Source organism: Grampus griseus (genome assembly GCF_964374135.1).
Source record: "Grampus griseus genome assembly, chromosome: 2".
Classification (NCBI taxonomy): domain Eukaryota; kingdom Metazoa; phylum Chordata; class Mammalia; order Artiodactyla; family Delphinidae; genus Grampus; species Grampus griseus.
This window is the reverse complement of record NC_139018.1, coordinates 135,824,352-135,846,153: the sequence shown is the minus strand read 5'-3', so window position 1 is coordinate 135,846,153 and position 21,802 is coordinate 135,824,352. Positions and strand designations below refer to the sequence as shown.

The 21,802-nt window shown below is 41.3% G+C and overlaps 1 protein-coding gene across 3 annotated transcripts in view; it reads right to left on the bottom strand.

Annotated features, from left to right (window-relative positions):
- The window catches only part of AGBL1 (AGBL carboxypeptidase 1), a 775,280-nt gene extending 753,902 nt beyond the window's left edge, over window positions 1–21,378 (bottom strand). The window contains exon 1 of one of the 3 annotated variants that reach the window (XM_082681486.1): window positions 21,140–21,378. In XM_082681486.1, the coding sequence (XP_082537612.1) occupies window positions 21,140–21,190 (51 nt within the window). In that variant the 5' untranslated portion in view covers window positions 21,191–21,378. The remainder of the gene's footprint in view (window positions 1–21,139) is intronic. The other 2 variants (XM_082681485.1, XM_082681484.1) reach the window with 2 other exon arrangements.
- Between the last annotated feature and the right edge of the window lie 424 nt (window positions 21,379–21,802).

Below are 21,802 nucleotides of genomic sequence, written 5' to 3'. Positions count from 1 at the left end.
GAGAAGGAAAGCCTACAATAGCAAACCCCCCAAAATTAAGAAAATGGTAATTGGAACATACATATCGATAACTACCTTAAATGTAAATGGATTAAATGCTCCAACTAAAAGATATAGACTGGCTGAATGCATACAAAAACAAGACCCATATATATGCTGTCTATAAGAGACCTACTTCAGACCTAGGGAAACATACAGACTGAAAGTGAGGGGATGGAAAAAGATATTTCATGCAAATGGAAATCAAAAGAAAGCTGGAGTAGCATTTCTCCTATCAGACAAAATCGACTTTAAAACAAAGACTATTACAAAGGACAAAGAAAGACACTACATAATGATCAAGGGTTCAATCCAAGAAGAAGATAGAATTGTAAATATTTATGCACCCAACATAGGAGCACCTCAATACATACAGCAAATGCTAACAGCCATAAAAGGGGAAATTGACGGTAACACAGTCATACTAGAGGACTTTAACACCCCACTTTCACCAATGGACAGATCATCCAAAATGAAAATAAATAAGGAAACACACTTTAAATGATACATTAAACAAGATGGACTTAATTGATATTTATATGATATTCCATCCAAAAACAACAGAATACACTATCTTCTCAAGTGCTCATGGAACATTCTGCAGGATAGATCATATCTTGGGTAACAAGTCAAGCCTTGGTAAATTTAAGAAAACTGAAATCATACCAAGTATCTTTTCCAACCACAAGGTTATGAGAATAGATTTCAATTACAGGAAAAAAATCTGTAAAAAAAAAAAACAAACACATGGAGGCTAAATACACTACTAAATAACCAAGAGATCACTGAAGAAATCAAAAAGGGAATCAAAAAATACCTAGAAACAAATGACAATGAAAACACGATGACCCAAAACCTAGAGGATGCAGCAAAAGCAGCTCTAGGAGGGAAGTTTATAGCAATACAATCCTACCTCAAGAAAAAAGAAACATCTCAAATAAACAACCTAACCGTACACCTAAAGCAACTAGAGAAAGAAGAACAAAAAGCACCAAAGTTAGCAGAAGGAAAGAAATCATAAAGATCAGATCAGAAATAAATGAAAAAGAAATGAAGGAAACTATAGCAAAGATCAATAAAACTAAAAGCTGGTTCTCTGAGAAGATAAACAAAATTCATAAACCATTAGCCAGACTCATCAAAAAAAAAGGGAGAAGACTCAAATCAATAGAATTAGAAATGAAAAAGGGTAAGTAACAACTGACACTGCAGAAATACAAAGGATCATGAGAGATTACTACAAGCAACTATATGCCAATAAAATGGATAACATGGTAGAAATGGACAGATTCTTAGAAAAGCGCAACCTTCTGAGACTGAACCAGGAAAATAGAAAATATAAACAGACCAATGACAAGCACTGAAATTGAAACTGTGATGAAAAATCTTCCAACAAACAAAAGCCCAGGACCAGATGGCTTCACAGGCGAATTCTATCAAACATATAGAGAGGAGCTAACACCTATCCTTCTCAAACTCTTCCAATATATAGCAGAGAGAGGAACACTCTCAAACTCATTTTACAAGGCCACCATCACCCTGATATCAAAACCAGACAAAGATGTCACAAAGAAAGAAAACTAAAGGCCAATATCACTGATGAAGAGAGATGGAAAAGTCCTCAACAAAATACTAGCAAACAGAATCCAACAGCACATTAAAAGGATCATACACCATGATCTAGTGGGGTTTATCTGAGAAATGCAAGGATTCTTCAATATACACAAATCAATCAATGTGATAAACCATATTAACAAACTGAAGGAGAAAAAACATATGATCATCTCAATAGATGCAGAAAAATCTTTTGACAAAATTCAACACCCATTTATGATAAAAACCCTCCAGAAAGTAGGCATAGAGGGAAATTACCTTACAGAATAAAGGCCATATATGACAAACCCACAGCCAACATCATTCTCAATGGTGAAAAACTGAAACCATTTCCTCTTGGATCAGGAACAAGACAAGGTTGTCCACTCTCACCACTATTATTCAACACTGTTATGGTAGTTTTAGCCACAGCAATCAGAGAAGAAAAAGAAACGAATCCAAATCGGAAAGAAGAAGTAAAGCTGTCACTGTTTGCAGACGATATGATACTATACATAGAGAATCCTAAAGATGCTACCAGAAAACTACTAGAGCTAATCAATGAACTTGGTGAAGTAGCAGGATACAAAATTAATGCACAGAAATCTCTTGCATTCCTATACACTGATGATGAAAAATCTGAAAGAGAAATTAAGGAAACACTTCCATTTACCACTGCAACAAAAAGAATAAAATACCTAGGAATAAACCTACCTAAGGAGACTAAAGAACTGTAGGCAGAAAGCTATAAGACACTGATAAAAGAAATTAACGATGATACAAACAGATGGAGTAATATACCATGTTCTTGGATTGGAAGAATCAACATTGTGAAAATGACTATACTACCCCAAGCAATCTACAGATTCAGTACAATCCCTATCAAACTACGAATGGCATTTTTCACAGAACTAGAACAAAGAATTTCACAATTTGTATGGAAACACAAAAGACTCTGAATAGCCAAAGCAATCTTGAGAAAGAAATACGGAGCTGGAGGAATTAGACTCCCAGACTTCAGACTATACCACAAAGCAACAGTAATCAACACAATATGGTACTGGCACAAAAACAGACATATAGATCAATGGAACAGGATAGAAAGCCCAGAGATAAACCCACACACATATGGTCACCGTATTTTTGATAAAGGAGGCAAGAATATACAATGGAGGAAAGAGAGCCTCTTCAATAAGTGGTGCTGGGAAAACCAGACAGCTACATGTAAAAGAATGAAATTAGAACACTCCCTAACACCGTACAGAAAAATAAATTCAAAATGGATTAAAGACCTAAATGTAAGACCAGACACTATAAAAGAAAACATAGGCAGAACACTCTATGACATAAATCACAGCAACATCCTTTTTGACCCACCTCCTAGGAAAATGGAAATAAAAACAAAAATAAGCAAATGGGACCTAATGAAACTTAAAAGCTTTTGCACAGCAAAGGAAAACATAAACAAAATGAAAAGATAACCCTCAGAATGGGAAAAAATATTTGCAAATGAAGCAACTGACAAAGGATTAACCTCCAAAATTTACAAGCAGTTCATGCAGCTCAACATCAAAAAAACAAACAACCCAATCCAAAAATGGGCAGAAGACCTAAACAGACATTTCTCCAGAGAAGATATACAGATTGCCAACAAACACACAAAAGGATGCTCAACATCACTAATCGTTAGAGAAATGCAAATCAAAACTACAGTGACGTATCACCTCACACCAGTCAGAATGGCCATCATCAAAAAGCCTATAAACAATAAATGCTGGAGAGGGTGTAGAGAAATGGGAACCCTCTTGCACTGTTGGTGGGAATGTAAATTGATACAGTCACTATGGAGAACAGTATGGAGGTTCCTTAAAAAACTACAAATAGAACTACCATATGACCCAGCAATCCCACTACTGGGCATATACCCTGAGAAAACCATAATTCAAAAAGAGTCATGCACCCCAATGTTCACTGCAGCACTATTTACAATAGCCAGGATATGGAAGCAACCTAAGTGTCCATCAACAGATGAATGGATAAAGAAGATGTGGTACATATATACAATGAAATATTACTCAGCCATAGAAAGAAACAAAATTGAGTTATTTGTAGTGAGGTGGATGGACCTAGAGTCTCTCATACAGAGTGAAGTAAGTCAGAAAGAGAAAAACAAATACCGTATGCTAATACTTATATATGGAATCTAAAAAAAAAAAAAAAAGAAAGGTTCTGAAGAACCTAGGCACAGGACAGGAATAAAGATGCAGACGTAGAAAATGGACTTGAGGACACAAGGAGGGGGAAGGGTAAGCTGGGACGAAGTGAGAGAGTGGCATGGAAATATATACACTACCAAATGTAAAATAGAAAGCTAGTGGAAAGCAGCCACATAGCACAGGGAGATCAGCTTGGTGCTTTGTGACCACCTAGAGGGGTAAGATAGGGAGGGTGGGAGGGAAACGCAAGAGAGAGGAGATATGAGGATATATGTATATGTATAGCTGATTCACTTTGTTATAAAGCTGAAACTAACACACCATTGTAAAGCAATTACACTCCAATAAATATGTTAAATAAATAGGTAAATAGATAAATAAAAACAAAAAAACACTGGGTTACAATACCGCAGAGAAGTTATCCATACATCAGGCTGAACACACATTTATTTGTACATTATTATTTATATAAGTTTTGTGCCTCTGCCAGTTTCAGAATTAAATAACAGAATGGGAAGCAAGAAAGACATTTGGAAGTAAAGAGAAAAGGGATACTCAGATGAGAACTGAAGAGATGGAGAGCTGAGTTGGCAGGTCACTCTATAAATACTAGCATAACTTTGGATACTCCATGTGACTCGTAAGTTATACCCAATAAAACTGTATATATAAAACGAACTCACTTTCACAGACCTCACTGAATTGGGTCCAAGAACTGACTCACTACCAAGAAGAGTTAGAAAGATCCATAAAAGGAGCCAAGACTGGGTTGGTCCAGAAGAGAATAAGACATATTAGTTTGTTCAATAGCACTTGAGCTCTAAAACTTAAGGGATGAATTCATCACATGGAGCATTTATATTCAAAGATTACTATAGGCCCTGCCTCTGTGAAAGGCTGAGCATCAGGCCTGGAAGTAGTACATGCTCAATAAGGGTCTCTCCCCTCTGCATCTCTCCTCTTCCCCCTTCTCTTCTTGCACCTCCTCCTCACCTTCTTCCTCCTCATCGTAATAACGTCATCATCATCATTATTTATGTATTGATATAAATTGGTTTTATGATAGAAGCAAGGAGGCTTCATGGTCTCAATTACTGGTGAATATTCAGAATGTAGAACTAACTGAATGAAGGGTGGTGACCCCACTAAGGTGAACACCTTTACTAGCCTCAAGAAAGGTAACTTTCCTGATTTGCTTATGGAGGAAATGGGTATGGACATAGAATTCCAGCCATCCTTTGGTTGGCTACTGCAGGTCAATTCAATAGGAGATGCCAAATCCTAACATCGGGGGATGAAAGGATGCCAAGACTAGGATGAACTGTTTATTACCATAGCTGACTAAAGAATCCGAAACAGTAACCCTAGTTAAGCTTAGAATACAGCTGAAATGCTAGAGAAGACTCAGAGTTCTATTCCTGATTGTGACCAACACAGGCAGAGGTGATAGAACTCTGAAAGGAGGCCAACAGGTTTGGGCAACCCTGTACAGGGTCCAATATCTGGAGGATATCATGGGAAGAATTTTCAAGGCCCCTCCTATTAACGCCTAAATGACCTGGGATAAATTGGCTAACTCCAGGTCAGCATGGAAACAGCATCTGAACAAGAAACTGGTGGTCTCAGGATGATAGGACCATACATTGTACTACTTCAGATTAGTCATTCCAGAGGAGAGGAAGCTAGATGTAGGGTAGAGCTGTGCTAGGCTACCAAAGGAAGGAGTGTCTATCACCTATAAGAGGCTCTTTCTTCCAGGGGTATTGGGAGAACTGAAGCATTGCATTCTCATTGCTAGTCATCATAGCTACATTTCAGATATGGTGTGCTCATAATATTAGAGACCCTATCCAATAAATTTAATTCCTCAAGCTTCTGGTTGGTACTCAATCTAATAGATGTATGACCTTTAAAAAAACTATAACTCATAAATACTTTCTCTCTAATATTCCTTTCCCACAAGGAGAGAATCATGGAATAGCATAATTTCACCCTAAAAGCTACCTAATGCAGATTTTCTTGGAAGGTCAGAAATCTCCTACTGAGAGTATATGACCTGGATTTAGATGTCACAGGAGACATAGCATTGAATTTCACTGAATCACATAGAGAAAAACGTTTATTCCCAGTAAAGCGTTTATTCTTCTTTTAGGGAATGTCTGTTAACGTCTTAGTTATTAGTATATTTCCAATTATTTTCCAATAGTTGCTAATCTTTTTAGAAAGCAGAGAGCAGGCTCAGAGACTCTACAGGCAAGTGTCTAGCTGGACTTTAACAGCATTGCATTGTTTATATTAAATTTATTTTTCTCACTACTTTCTATTTTTGCTAAGTACTACTGCTATATTTATGGTTGTATATAAAGTGCCACCTTAAGTCACATTAAGTTAAAATGAATAAATTTGCTGAAATAAATCATGTCAAGTAAACAATAGTATCGTTGATCCAAAATACGAAAAAAAAAAGTATGAAAGTAGCATACAAATGACTAAATTTGAGGAAAATATTATCTCATTCCTACTCCTGTCTTTTTAAAGATGAGGAAACTGTGACTCAGGGGGTTATGTGGCTTGCCCAAGATCACAGAGTCAATTAGCAGCAAAACTAGGATTTGAACCTAGGTGGCTTGATGCAGTCTTATCAGTTGTCACCTGTAGTGGATGCTACAGCTGTGCCTCTTGGGTCTCCCCTTTAGGACTGAGGCACTCATCCCCCAAACCAAAGGGAATATTAGTGATTGACAGCTCTCATCTGAGTCCCTCTTTGGGAACTGCTGTCGAGATGAAGAGATCTCTAAGGGCATGTCCTCTCTCTGGAAGCAGCCTTTAACCAACGACTGGTCAGTGGTGTGGGGGAGGAGGTATAAAGTTTCAACCCTCTGACCACAGGATGAGACAGTTGCTAAAGGACCATCAGCTTGAGCCTTTGCTGTGACTACATTGCATTTCATCTCCTCCCACCGCCAAGTCCTGCTTCCTTCATTCCCCCGTGTGTGGACCCGAGACACGCCCCAGTACACTTCCTGAATGCACATCTTTGTCTCAAAATCTGTTTCCCAGGGAACCTATAAAATATCATGTTTTCTCTCTACTTTAAAGGGAAAAAATGAAGTTATTTATCAGAATACGTATCATTAAAGAGAACGGGGGAAAAGTAAGTAAATGTAATATTCTAATTAGTTGTGACCAGATTAGAATTTTATAACTCGTTGCCAAAGGCTGCTATAAAACTTACAAAACAAGAAAAGAAATGGAGTATAATCATAGGTAGCATATATGAGTTTAAGAAGATATTTTGTGGTCAAAAATGGATCATCAGATTGCAAATTAGAGCTTAATCTTCAACTGTAGTGTCAATTGTAGATTTAGCTCTAAATTTTGAAGTGACAGCTGCAAATACAGGGGTTTAGATATTTGAATATATATCCACAACAGATAGTAATTTTATGATATTGTTTTTAAAAGTATACTATTTTAAGAGAACTTCTGACATGATTCTAAAAATATAGAATGGAATAGAACATAATACAGAAGTTTCCTCAACTAACAAATTCAACGAACTCTTAATAAAGTCCTGCTAAGTATTTCAGAGAATACAGACTTGAGAAAGATACTGCCTCTGTTATCAAGTAATGAGCAGTATATTAAAGGGTTAGGACTCTATCATTATTTCTTGAAATACTGTTTCTGCTTCACTCTCTTCTGTCCTTCCAGAACTCCAATTAAATGTATGTTAGACCTTCTCTATCTCCTGTATTTCTTACCTGCCCTTCTGCATATTTAAGCTTTTTGGCCTTCTGTGCTTCATTCTAGATAGTTTCTTATGACCCGATTTTCAATTTTTTTCTTCAGCCAAGTATAATCTGCAGTTAAATCTATCCACTGAGTTCTTAATTTTGGTTATTTATTTTTCAGTTGAAGAATTTCTATTTGGTTCCTTTTCAAATCTACTATATCACATCATATATATTATAGTTCAATGCCAAATTTTTCAAACTTAATTTTAATCTCTTTGAACACAGTAACCAAAGCTTTCTTACATTCTGTGACTGGTAATTCTCGTTTCTGGAGTACAACAGAAATCTGTTATTTCTTTTTTTCTTCTTTTTTTTTTTAATTGAAGTATAGTTGATTTACAATGTTGTGCCAATCTCTGAAGTACAGCAAAATGACTCAGTTATACACATTCTTTTTTTATATTATTTTCCATTATAGTTTATCACAGGTTATTGATTCCCTGTTTCTGCTGGTATTTACTCATATTGATTTTTCTCCCCTTGTCCCTGGTTTCCAAATTATTTGTAGAATTAATGTAAGGCCTAGTACGATATTTTCTTCCACTGATTTTAATTTGCTACTACCAGGCACCTGGAAGCTCTAGGAACCTGAGACTGCCCATTCAAGTCTTAGGATTTTCTGGGCCACCCAGATGAGTTGAAGAATGGTTCAGTGTAAAGATTAGTTTATGTATGGCTCACCTTTATTTCTAGGGGGCATCCCTCCAGGTCTCAGCCCAAAAGCAGACAGTAGTTTACCAGGGTCCCCATTCTTGGCAAGCCCTATATTCCAACTCCTTTTCTTCTAGACATGCAAAGTTACAGAACACACAATTTAATCTTTCCAGCCACACCTTCCAAAATAGTAAATGCCTCCAAAGCAGAAGTGCCAGAATTTTGCTCATCTCTCTGGGTTTCCCACCTCTTCTGTCCTCAGGTCATTAAATGTTCATCATCTCACTAGAATATGGATGCTTTTTAGAAAAAATTATTTATATTATATCTACATTTTAAACTGTCTCCAACACAAGCGTTTATCTGAATTATCTAATCAATCTATTACTCAGGAAGAGAAGGTCATGGAATACTGGAGATTGTTTGAGATGCCCCTTCTTCCAAGAATACACTGAGCATGTTGTTATACCTTCACTTATAATAATACTTTATAATTATTTGTTCATATGTCAACCCGAGCATCACATGGCATAGATTCTTATTCAAACTGTAGGCAAATCTAAGATTTAAGTGCTTAGTTAAAGCAGATGTATGATTATCTAGAGAAAGTGTCTGTAACTTTCAGGAGATTCTCAAATGTATATCTGGTTTCTCTAGATACATACAGTGAGCTCTGGGAGGACAAAGACCATGTCATATTTATTTTGGGATTCTCCCTGCCCAGTAAAGGTTTGTTGAAAAATAAAGAACAACTATAATAAAGCAAAGCATAGATGGTTTAAGAGAAAGGTACAAATGTTTAGATGCTACTTCAGAAGACAGAGAAAAATATCACCTACACAAATTATCAAAAGAGGCTTTTTTTGAAAAGTAACCTTACAGTTGATCCATCAAAGGTACTTAAAATTTTCAAAAGTTTAGATCAGATATGAAAGATGTTCAAGGCAAAGTTGGGATGTGGATATAAAAAGAGTACTGTGACCAGTTTGGAGGCATGAAAGATATACCACAATTGGACAGAATTGTAGGGTTTCTTTTATGTGACTAGAACTCACCTCTACTATTCCAACCTTAAAGAGCTCCATTCCATGAAACAAAACCCAAGTAAATACCTTGAGAGAGTGAAATCTTATGGTGTGGCTTATTACCCTGAAATTGTTCACAAAAATTTGTGTGAGCATTTATCTGGGTAAAGTGTCTTTAGCTTTCAATGGCATCAGAAAGGAATCTATGGGATTTCCCTGGCGGTCCAGTGGTTAAGACGCCTCGCTTCCACTGCTGGGGGTGAGGGTTCAATCCCTGGTCGGGGAACTAAGATCCCACATGCCACGGGGAGCAGCCAAGAAAAAAGCAATCTGTGACACCCCACTCCCTGGAAGAAAAAAGAATGAAAAGATTAAGAATTGTTTTTAAAAAAAGACCACATATGAATTAACATAAGTACATAGGCATAGCTGAACATGTTACAGCAGCTGAGTCTTCAGATCTTCCCCAGGGACTTGAGTAATGATAATACTGTGTTCTCAGCCAGTCACCACAGAATAAAATGGTCCACGGAGCAAAGGAGGGCAGGTGTGACTGCAGCATTCTGGATCTCTCTCTTCCTGACATTAGTCATTAACATTTGGAAGAATTTCAGTAGGAAAGTATCTGAGTAATAAGATTCTTGAACCTTGCCACCCACTACCTAGCACAGTCTCTGGCACGAGGGAAGCATTCAATAAATGAATGAACGATTAACAAGAGAGTCATAATACACCAAGGAAACAGATGATATTGCTGGGCACATTCCTAGCACTTAAGTCTGAAAACCATCAAAACAGAGGATGCTGGCCCAGGGGATTCGAGTCAAACAGAAAGACAGTGGCAGCATCCAAAATCAACTCTGGCCTCCTGAAGTCCAGCCAAGAAACCTATATATGTTTATTTTAAATAAACATTTATGTCAAATGTAAAATTTCCAAACACTATCAAGCAGAGCTCTATTAGATGTTACAGAACTGGGATCTTCCAGTAAAAGAAATTTTAAGCATATAAATTTGTTTACTGTTGCCATGTACTGGTGAAGTGTGGTATGGCAGATAAGTTCTATGAAAGCAACAACACTTAAGAAAAAGAGAATGGAGTTAAATTCAAACATCATTAAGTATAAGAGTTAGATCCTGGGGAAAATGTTTCATGGCCAAAATTAATTCATGTAAGAAAAGTCTGATAAAGTTGACTATTAAAATGCAACACATAAAATATCAAAAAATGAAAATAAAACACAAGCCAAGTCAAATTTAAGTGAAACGCTAGAAGAAACTATACTTCTATTTATTTAAGTTATATCACAAAAGATTGAGCTGGGTCTATATGTGCTGGCTTGAAATATTTGCAATTATACTGACATGCAGGAAAAGCAAATTGAATACTAGTATGTTAAAATGATATACACACAGAGACATAGTTACAGAAATACACATATTGCTATATGTATGTAAACATATAAAAGAATATACAGCAGACACTTGTGTGGTTGTCTTAGGGATCAGGATTTGATGGGGTGATTTTTACTCCCTAAAATTTATATCTATAGTTTAATCAAATTTTTGCAGTCACGAGCTTGTATTACTTCTTTAATCAGGAAAAAAATGTGTAGTGGTGAAAAGGACAGGTAAAAGGAAAAGAGACTGTGTAGCCTGATGAGTAATAGCAATGAGTAATAAACAAGCTAGAGTCAGACTGTGCCTGAGTTCACATCCTGACCCTGCTACTTAAAGGCTATGTGACCTTGACAAGGGCCTTGTGTTCCTCATCTGTAAAATGCAGATAACAGTCGTACCCACCTCATAGGATTGTTGTGAGGACTGCATGAGATAACACATGTCACATGCTTAGACTTCTTCCTGGCACATAGTCAGTGCTCAGCAAATGTGAGGCAGCTCATGGCAAAAACACTTCTTGAATTTTAATATCCACTTTCAAGTAATACCTATTCAAATATTACCATTCTAGCCTCTTCCTTAGTCTAAAATTTTAGCTGTGGTTTGGGGAATTTTTTTCCTTTAGGGTATATGATATATATTTTATGTTTTAATAATGAAAGTCAAGGAGAAAATGGAATTTTCTTATAGTGACTTCTTAATCTACCTATTGTGAAAAGTAAAAAATATCTGCATTGTCATGGGGGTTTCCTGGATTAATTTGAGTGTTAAGAGGAATGGGATAAGGATGCCTATGGGTCAGAAATTTAGGGCATTGGGCTGTACTCACTGGTGGGATCGGAAGATTTGAGATGTTAACACACACTGAGCTTGGGTTTGTTTGGTTTTTTTTGAGAGTAGAGGGAGAATTCATTACTGACCATTTATTGAAGAAGCTGCCTTCTCTCCAAGTTCCCTAGGGGAAGTTTCATCAGATATCCCAACTCTGAAATCTGACCCTGTCTTTCATCTGAAACCTGAGGTTAATGCTGTTCTTATCACCATCTAGCCTCCTGATCAGAAGCAGAACGGCTCTCTTGAGCCTCTAGGAAGAACATTTTTCTAAACCTCCACATCTGTCACTTATATTCTTTCTCCCAATCAAGTAAGGATTAGAATTCATGTAACTCAAAGCCTACAGATAGATCGTAGAATCATCAGTTTGTGGAATTCACCAAGCAGAGGAATGACCCTAGGTCTCCAATAGATCTAACTTTGTATCAACTCAGATCAGAAATGTTTCAACAACCCAGAGGTTAGTTTCCAGATCAGGAGAAATTCAACCCTCACAGACCAGCAGTGATTTAACATAGCATTGGTCTACAAGCATTGTTTCCCAAATGTGCTCCATGGATTTCCCAAATGTGCTCCATGGATTCCTAAAGTCCTGTGGGATACTAGCGGGGTTTTGCTATAAAAAATTATCCCATCTCTAAGATGGTTTAGAAATGCCACATAGTATATCCCCAACTTGATAATATACATGCACATTCATCTTATTATTCAATCAGTAAATATTTATTGAGCACGTACTATGTCCTAGATAGTGCTTTAGGTAGTAGGGGTAAAGGTCAACAAGACAGATGAGATCCCTACCCTGGTGGAAGAAGGCAGAGAAGATACAAACAAGCAACAGGAAATGGCAAGTTCTATGCAGAGTCAAACTAGAGAGGTGGGACTTAGAGTGACTGGGTAGTTCATTGGGCTGTCAGAGTATTCCTCTCTGAGTAAAAGACACTTAAACTGAGAGCTGTAGGACAGAAATGTTTGAAAAGCCTTTAAAAGTTTGATTATTTTTCAGTAAAGAAATTAATAAATTTATTTACCCTGACATCTCAGATCCATCTGTCAACAAGACCCTTTGTGAGTAGAACACTCATTGGCATCCCAGGGAACACCAGTGTCCTGTGAAACCCACTTTGAGAAGTGCTGGACTGAACATGTGCTGGGAGCGCTGTTGAATGCAGACAATATCTGCAAGACAATCACCTGTTACACTGGTAAGCGCTGCTAAAATGACCTGAAACCCCACCTTGGAGGGCTGACAGACACAATCACTGCCTCCACTGATACTCAGAAAATTGGAGGCAGTAGCAGTGGCAGGAAATGACATTCTGAAGTGTGCATTTCAGGTTCTGTAAGACTTGCCCCCAGAGGAACTCAGAGCATCATCTGATGTGCTTGCTGCCTTTGCAAGAAAGGCAGCCTGGGAGTTGAGGAGGACACCCATGGCACATGAGGGAAGCTCCCACTTGGCAGTTGGCAGCCCCAACACGTCCCTGCTGCTCTATCACTCTCTTTCTGTCCCATCTCCCACCCCTACACCCTGCCTATGCCCAAAAGACCTCCAGCCAGGGGTCTGCAATCTACCACCAACAGCCAAGTCCAGCCCACTCCCTGTTTTTTTTGTTTTTTGGTTTTTTTTTTGTGGTATGTAGACCTCTCACTGTTGTGGCCTCTCCCGTTGTGGAGCACAGGCTCCGGACGCGCAGGCTCAGCGGCCATGGCTCACGGGCCCAGCCGCTCCGCGGCACGTGGGATCTTCCCGGACGGGGGCACGAACCCGTGGTCCCCTGCATCGGCAGGCGGACCCTCAACCACTGCGCCACCAAGGAAGCCCCTACTCCCTGTTTTTTGTACACAATTTTACTGGAACATAAACCCATTAATTTGCACACTGTCTACAACTACAGTGGCAGGGTTGAACGAGTATGACAAAGATCCTGTGGCCAGAAAAAGCCTAAAAAATTTGCTATCAGGCCCTTAGAGTTTGCTGACCCCCGCTGTAGGCACCTGTTCTCTGCCCTCTTGGCCAGTCCTGCCAGCCTTGTGGGAACAGCTGCTGTCTTCCCCGCATGTGCCAAGTGGGGGGGGGGTCTCCATTCTCCTCAGCAGACACCTACCACCTGGGAAAATCTGTTCTGAATCTTCTCAATGCCCCTCCTTTTCCTCAGAGAGTTTATACACCTGGCGAGAAAGCATCCACTGGTGTCAGATTCCCTCCTCTCAAATTCCAGCTTTGCCACTCACTCGCTTTGTGACCTTGAAAAGTGTGTTAACCTCTCCAACCTTCTGTCTGAGAGTTTTAAAATGAGGATAATAATACCACCCACCTCCTTGGGTTGTTGTAAGGATTAAATGAGATGATGCATGTGAAGGACTTTGCACAGCTCCTTACGTGTAGAAACTGTTTAATAAATGTTAGTTATCATTATAACCATTATTATGAAAGGGACCAAGTAGAGGGACTTAGACACATAAAACATGACAAAGTCCTCCATGCAAAGCAGCTCAAGCCACTTTCAACTAACAAATATGAATTAAGAAAGTTAGGGCAAAGGTGTGGAGTACCCAAAATGCTCATAAATTAATGATATTTACAGGGTTAATAGGTGTTTATTTTGGAGCACTCATTTTTGAAAAATATCATTATCTACTACAGCTGACCATACATGTATCCCATGAGCCCTCGACTCCACTCTAGGTATTTACCCAACAGACACGTGTACCTACCTTCACAAAAACATGCCCTGGAATGTTCATAGCAGCCATATTTGTTACAGCCAAAAAAAGAAAACTACCCCAAATACCATGAGCTCTAGAATGGATAAATAAATCGTGGAACGTTCACACAACGGAATGCTCTTCAGCAATGACAGTGAGAACAATCTACAACTGTATCGAAAAGGGGACTCTCACAATGCTGAGTGAAAGGAGCCAGACACAAAAGAAGATTGACTGTGGGGTTCTAATTACATGAAGTCTTCTAATTACAATGCATGCAAGACTGATCTGCGGGGTTAGAGATCAGGGCAGTGGTTACAATGGGGGAGCAGGGCTGGAAGTGGGGGTGTGAGGGGTCCTCTGAGATGCTGGGAGTTCACTTCGTCTGGGTGCTGGTTACATGGGTGTATTCATTTTGCAAAATTTTATAAGGAAGGAAGGAAGGAGGGAGGGAGGGAAAGGGGGAGGGGAAGGCAGGGAGGGAGGGAGGGAGGGATGGAGGGATGGAGGGAGGGAGGGGGGAGGGAGGAAAAAATATGTATTGAGTGCATACTCTGTGCCATTCTGTTTCTTCCACACTCTTTGTTCTACTCATTCTTTTATTCTTGGCATCTCTGCTGTTGATCTCTTCCTCCCCCTACACCACATTCTTTTCTCTAATGAGAGTTTGATTTGCGAATCCATCACTTTGAAGGAGCCATGCAGTATTCACTCTGTGAAAAAGTACAGATCCCAAACCTTTGACTTCCTACATTTCAGGTCTGGCACAAGGATATGGAGGTCACATCCAAGTGGATGCATTTCCGTGTGCCTATTTCTGAAATATGAAGAAGTACCTTGTCTGTTTGATTCATAGCTGCCTGTCCCATGCTTACAGATATGGTACAGCGATTGTAACCTAGACCAGCTTCTGGTTGCGTACTTTCCCAGCTCCCAGGGCTGAAACTCAGACTATGTTTGGCTTTCATCAGAATAGTTCCAGTTTTAGCAACTGAGTTGTGGAGTACATGTTGCCAGGTTATGAATTTCTACAGACAGAAATTCTCTCTGTTGGCCATTTGCCTCAACATGTCCCCAGCAATGGCAAATTTCCGATTACACCTCAAAGCCATGCAGGCCTCTGTCCCTCACCTGCTGCCCTGAGGAGGTGGGTGCTCAGCGAGGCAGTCAGATCCAGAATCTGGGCTCAGGGGACGGAAACGCCGAGTGCTCTCAATTCCCAAAAGTGAGGATGGGACTTTTGGACTCAACTCTGGTCATCTTAATGCAGACATGTTATGAGAGCTGCTTTGACACAGGGACATTTGAATGCTGCCTCTAAAATAATTTGTGTTTCTTCCAAATTAAAAAAAAAAAGTTTAAATAGTTCTGCTTCTCCAATCCCTGAGCTTTATTCCATCTCAGCCTTTCCCCCTGGAGGCGCACTAGGGATGGACAGTGGCTGAGGCGGTGTGGGGAGGGGAGTGAGATGCAGAGTTAAGTGACAGGAAAGGGCTAAAGGTTGGGAATGGATAGGAAGAGAACCAGGATAAAAGGTAGGTCAGGGATGGGGAGGTTGCAGGGAACACATCACATCCCTTGGCAACAAAAAGCAGAGATGCAGTCATGTCTAACGTCCCCCAACCAAATAGCTTTGCAATGGTCACCTTGGTTGAATGTCCTGTAGCGCCCATCACCTACCTTTAGGGATAGGCAGACATCGCCAAGGGCATGATCGGATCTGAAGCTTGCCACTCAAGGCTCTCTAACATTTAGGTAAACTCCCATTTCAATCTCCTTTCTTCCCCTTCACGAATTTTCTGTTTTAATCAAACTCAGTGCCATGGCAAATACCCTGTACTCTCCACACTTTCCTGACATAGGAAAGATCACTGGGGACCCTTATCACCCTCTTAACTGCACCTTCCTCTGCTGAAATCTGACCCATTTTCCAAGGTCTTCCCTGAATATCCAGTGAGGAGGAGACTCTTGTCCCAAATTCCACTGAATTTTCTTTTGATGTTTACGTTTACCATGGCGTTCATCACATGCAAACTTGCTCTACAAATATTTTTATCCTCCTACCTTACCCCTTGAACACTGTATTTTCATGAGGGCAGGGACTGTGTTTAATTATAATAATTGCTATTTGTCAGGCACATAACACCTTTTTACATGCATTTTCTCCAAACATATAGTAAGCTCATGAGTAGATAGTATAATTCTCATTTTACAAATGAAAAAAGTTCAGCAAAGCGAAGTTCAATAGTGTGTCCGGAGTCCCACAAGTTTTGAATGGCTGAACTAAGATCCAAAGACCTTGCTCTTCTTGATGTATCATCCTACACAATACTCTGAATCTCTTCTAGCACATAGGATAGCTATGGAGGGTTGGATGGACAGATGGATGGATGGATGGATAGATAGATATTAAAAATATCCAATTGACCCAAATCAAAACTGTTACCTTCCTTTATCAGGAGTTATTTACCCAAATATCAATACAGGATGTGGAAGATTATTTTAGTTCTATTATGAATAATCCACAACCCCTCAGTCTTCAGGTTCAGTCACGTAAGGTAATACCCTCATAATAAAGAGTGAGTGGGGGGTCTTCCCTGGTGGCGCAGTAGTTGAGAGTCCGCCTGCCGATGCAGGGGACACGGGTTCGTGCCCCGGTCCGGGAAGATCCCACATGTCACGGAGCGGCTGGGCCCGTGAGCCATGGCCGCTGAGCCTGCGCGTCCGGAGCCTGTGCTCCGCAACAGGAGAGGCCACAACAGTCAGAGGCCCGTGTACCGCAAAAAAAAAAAAAAAAAAAAAAGAGTGAGTGGGTATTTCCTAGGTCATGTAAGCACCGGAGACCAGTGAAAAGACCTTGGAGCGACAAGATCCTCTTCACATCTCTCCTCTAGGGATTTATTAAGTTTCTGCCATTGAGCCTTGAGCGGCTTATGAGGGTCAGTGTTCTCATCTATAAGACAGACCAGCCACACCCCCCTCACAGGTGGCACAGAGAGTGATGTTAGGTAATGAACGTGAAAATTTGGCATAGAGTGGACCCTTAATCAATGTTTGTTTTTTCCAATCTCTAAGTCCAAAGAGTTTAAGAAACTGTGAAAGCAACAAGGTCTTAAAAAACAAAACACTATATAAGGTCATCTCCCCACTCCCAGCTCAGCACAGGGCTCCATGCCTCCATTGCCCCCTTCATCCTCCAGTTTGACTGGCACCAAGTCATTCTTTAGACACTGACAGAGGCTATTTCTTGCCAATTTTGTCCCTTTTCCATTGGGCACTTGTCCTTTGGGCGCTTTTCTTTTTCTTTGTTTCTACTGGTGCTTGAAATTAAGACAGATTTCAGTCTTAATTTAATAAGTCCTCCCCCTCCTGGTTTATTTCTACATTTGTCTTGCAATTGAGGCAGAAGTCTCCAAAAATAAAAACCTCAGAAAGCCTCAAATTTCACCAGCAGAGGAATCCTGTGATGTTTAGAAGGTCTGCACAATGTTTACTATCTAAAAGGAAAATTCTTCTCTTGATTTTTCCAAACCCTTCTGTTGATGTCCAAAGGGAAAGCTCAGTTTCCGCTACACCTAGCCCCGTGTATGTACAATAGATGGATATTTTAAATGCATGTATTGGAAACAAAACTCCCAAGTGCTATGAATGAAACATATCAGTCATCATTCTTCCGCCCATCCCCTCCTTGCAGCCCAGGGGCTGAAATCATCTGTTGTCTTGGAAATATCCTTGGAGGAATAAGTCCAAGGGGCAAAGTGGAGTTGTCACCCCCTTCCAGGTTTTCTATTATCTAAGCTCAATGCTAACTCAAGACAGGAAGTCCCACATCCTGCAGCCTGGTTGGTAATCCATAATAGATAATGTTCCTGGAGCCCAAGTTGAGAAATGAAGCTTTGCTATGCACATTTTGGCCAAGAGGCAGACCTGGGATTCAATTTGAGCAACTATAACATAAAATAATAAAGTGCAAATGCAAACAGCAAAAATGTGCCCATATCACAGCTCAGAGTGTGCCAAAGCTGACCAGATAATTATACATTTTTCATGTTTTGATAAGGTACTTAATTGGCATTTTGTGGTACGCCACTGGGTGAGGGCTCCCAGCATCAGGGCTGGCGTGGAGCCCACATCCTGCTACCCTGGCAGCTTCCCATCTTCCCCATTAGCTCAAACCACATGGAGAAATGAGAGCAGGACGAATGAGACACCTTCCTTTTTTTCCAAGAGTATTGGAGTCCACCCAGGAAAAAAGCAGGGCAGGTTGATGAAAAGCCTAGGCAAGTGTTCCCAGCCTCTCCACTGTGTACTCAACTGGGGAAATCATAAAAACCAGAGTCATTTGAACTGCCATTTATAGTTTACAAGCACTTTTCAAATGGGTTCTCTTAATCCTGGCACAAAGGGCTGAGCAAAGTATTTTTATTGCCCCCCTTTTACAAATCTAGAAATGAAGGCTCAGAGAGGTTGAGGGACTTGCCTGAGAATTTACAGCCGGTAAGTGCCAGAAATGGGGCGGGATCCAGTTCTTCCTGTCTCTCATCTGTGCTCTGGGCTGTCTCCCCCTCCACACCCAGGCCCTCATGAGTCAGTCTGATTTTCTGCCTCAACTAAAATGATAAAAGTCAGGGACTTGGAAAATGTCTGGGTAGAAATCTGATTCTCATACTTTCAGGACAGAGATATGGCTGTGTTTAAGTCAGGGTAGGAAAAAAAAAACATTCAATTACTCCTTTCCCGTCTGTACAGGAAAAGAAAATAGGCAGAAAACTGATATTTCTTAATGATCTAGTTTATTTTGTCATTGTGGCCCAAAGAGGCAAAAGTGGTGATGCCCTGGAGTAGGGGGATTTCTACTATCATATCATAGGGACATTGTCACCCCTGTGCTTGCTCTTTCTGGTCATCTGATCTCTCTTTCTCTCTTCCCTTGGCAATGTTCTGGGGTGCTCCTGAAAGATATGGGAAATTCATATCCTGAGCTCACATTCTGCTCAGACATAACCACTGTCTTCCACAGGTTTGAGTAGCAGTACAAAGCCTTCGGTCTCTCACCTTTGTGCACAAGGAAAGGAGGAATTGAATCCTTGAATCCCTAAGACCTTTGGGATCCCCGATCAAAAGCACTTCAGCTAAGCCCTTCTCAGAAACTCTGCCGGGTTTAGTCCATGGGGATTGGGGATGGGAGTGAGGCATGAAACCCATCATGAAACATCATTCCACGGCATATATGCTCCGGGTTCTCTTTTTTAAAATTATGTCAGGGTTCTGACTTCTACTCTCAAGACAGAAAACAGGTTCAGGCAGGCACTTGGAGAGGGCTGGCTCAGGGCTCAGCCAGGAACTCAAGTCAATTCCATCACCAGATTCTGAGATCAACTAGAGCGCACAGGGGAAGCATGTTCTGGTTATTTTACTGTTCTGGTTAATTGGGAACTAAGCAGGATATATTGAACATAATTAAATCTTTCTTTGATGATTGAGAATCTTGCAATGCCCTGGAACAATCATTCTAAATATCAATTAGAAATCCCCACGGGTAGGAAGACAGGAGATTGAGTTCATCCTGCAGTGACTTCCAGGACAAATGTAAATTTATTTTGAGGTCCACTCTCACCCCCAACACTCCTAGCCCAGAGGCATTCTTGCCTCTAATGCATCGGATAGAATGAGTCAAAGACACTAGGTCCAAAGGATATTGAAGTTCTTTGGTGCTAGTTCCAGTTCCCCTATTAAGTGGTTAAGTGAACTTAGGAAGCTATTTCACTTCTGAGACTCAATTGCCTTTATCTGTGCACTGGAAGGTTGGATTTATTGGTTCTTCAACTTTTTATGGATATACATTTCCTTAAGAATCTGAGCAAAACTAAGCTTTTCAAAGCTGGGAAGTATGCACGTAAGTGCAAAACATTTACATTCTAAATCAGGGGGTGAGGGTCATGGAGACCCTTGAAGCCCATCCTCTATGATACCCGTCCATGGACTTCAGGTTTAAAATCATGGAGTAAAAGATCTCTTAGCTCCCTTTGAGCCCTGGCATTCCCTGCATCCGGTTCAGTGCAAGCATCTACCCAAGTCTATAGAGCAGTGGTTCATTGACTTTAGTTGCACTTTGAGACCACCTGGGGAGTTTTCAAAACTCCAGTGCCCAGGTTGCTCCCCAGATCAATTAAATCCGAATTTGGGTAAGTGGGGGTCAGCATTTTTTAACACCCTCCGGGAGTTTCTAATCTGCAGACAGGTTCACAAAGTAGTGCTCTGGAATAGGAATTCTCAAAATTAGGAGTGAATAGAATCATGGAGAGGGCAAGGCAGATTCCAGGGCTCCTGCCCCTGGTGACTGCGGTTCCTTCCGGCAGATCCCGCCTGAGAAGATGCACTGTTAGCAGGCATCCTAGGTAATTCCGACTCAGACCACTCTTTGGGAACTTGGTAACAGCCATTCAGCAGAAGCCCAGAGGAGCCCTCTGCCCTGCTGCCCCTTTCCTCCTAGGCAGTTCTACGTACACACCCCGAAGTCTCCTGCCCTGCTCAGGGAGAACTTGAACAGGTTTGCTTTTGCCAGACGGCCTTTTTCTCCATCTTTCTCATCTCGAGCAAACCTGGATCTTTTAGCCTGAGTATCTAACCCCACCAGGTTCAATAATTTAAGCAGAGCACTCATCAACACCATCAGGTTTAATATTTAAACACCATAGCATCACTTAGGTCAGCCTCAAGGTGAGAGCTGCTGCCGACTCTGGCGTTACTGCTGTTTAGCAAACCAGGCCACTGGTGCCAGAGGGGACTGCGGGGAGAGCCCGGCTCCGAGGCAGGCCCGGCCCACAAAGACCCAGCCGGCCGGGTTCTGCAGCTCTCCGCCTCTTCCTACCTGGAGCGTGCGCAGCAGGACCTGCAGCCCACTGGCTTCTTGTTCTGCCATCACCTCCTCGGGTCTGGGGAAATCGGCTGCCCGCGGCCAGATCGGGGCTAGAGAGGCAGCGGCTTGCCAAGCTGACCTCGCTGCCTGCCTGGCGGGAGACTGCTGCACGGGGAGAGGCCTCAGCTGCACATGCTGCCGAGTGTGAAGTGACCGCACTGTAACCCTAGCCCTCGGCCCAGGCGCGGGTGCCACCCCCCCACGCCGACTCCCACTGCGGGGATTAGGTGAGCCCCGGCCCGGGGAGGGCCGAGCATTTGGGAGAGGGGGTGGAGAGGGCCCCGGTGTGAGTCACTGACCCACCTCCAGGCCCACGCAGGAGCCACCCTGAACGGCTGACAGGCATTCCCAGCTGACCTGGTCAGACTCCCTGCAGAGGCTCGTTCGGCCCTCCCCGCTGGTCCCCCGCTCCTTTATTTTGGTGTGTTGCTGGCTCCCGGGTAACAAGAGCCTGGAGAGCGCTTGCACAACCATGGCCTTGCAGGGCACAGAAGCCCAGGGCTCCCTGAGGTCCCAGGCTTAGGGACTGGAGCTCTGGCTGAGAAGGAAGGGAACTGCTCTGGACGTTTTCTACTAACTGGGTCCCTTATACAATAACCCTATCGAGGTGGTACT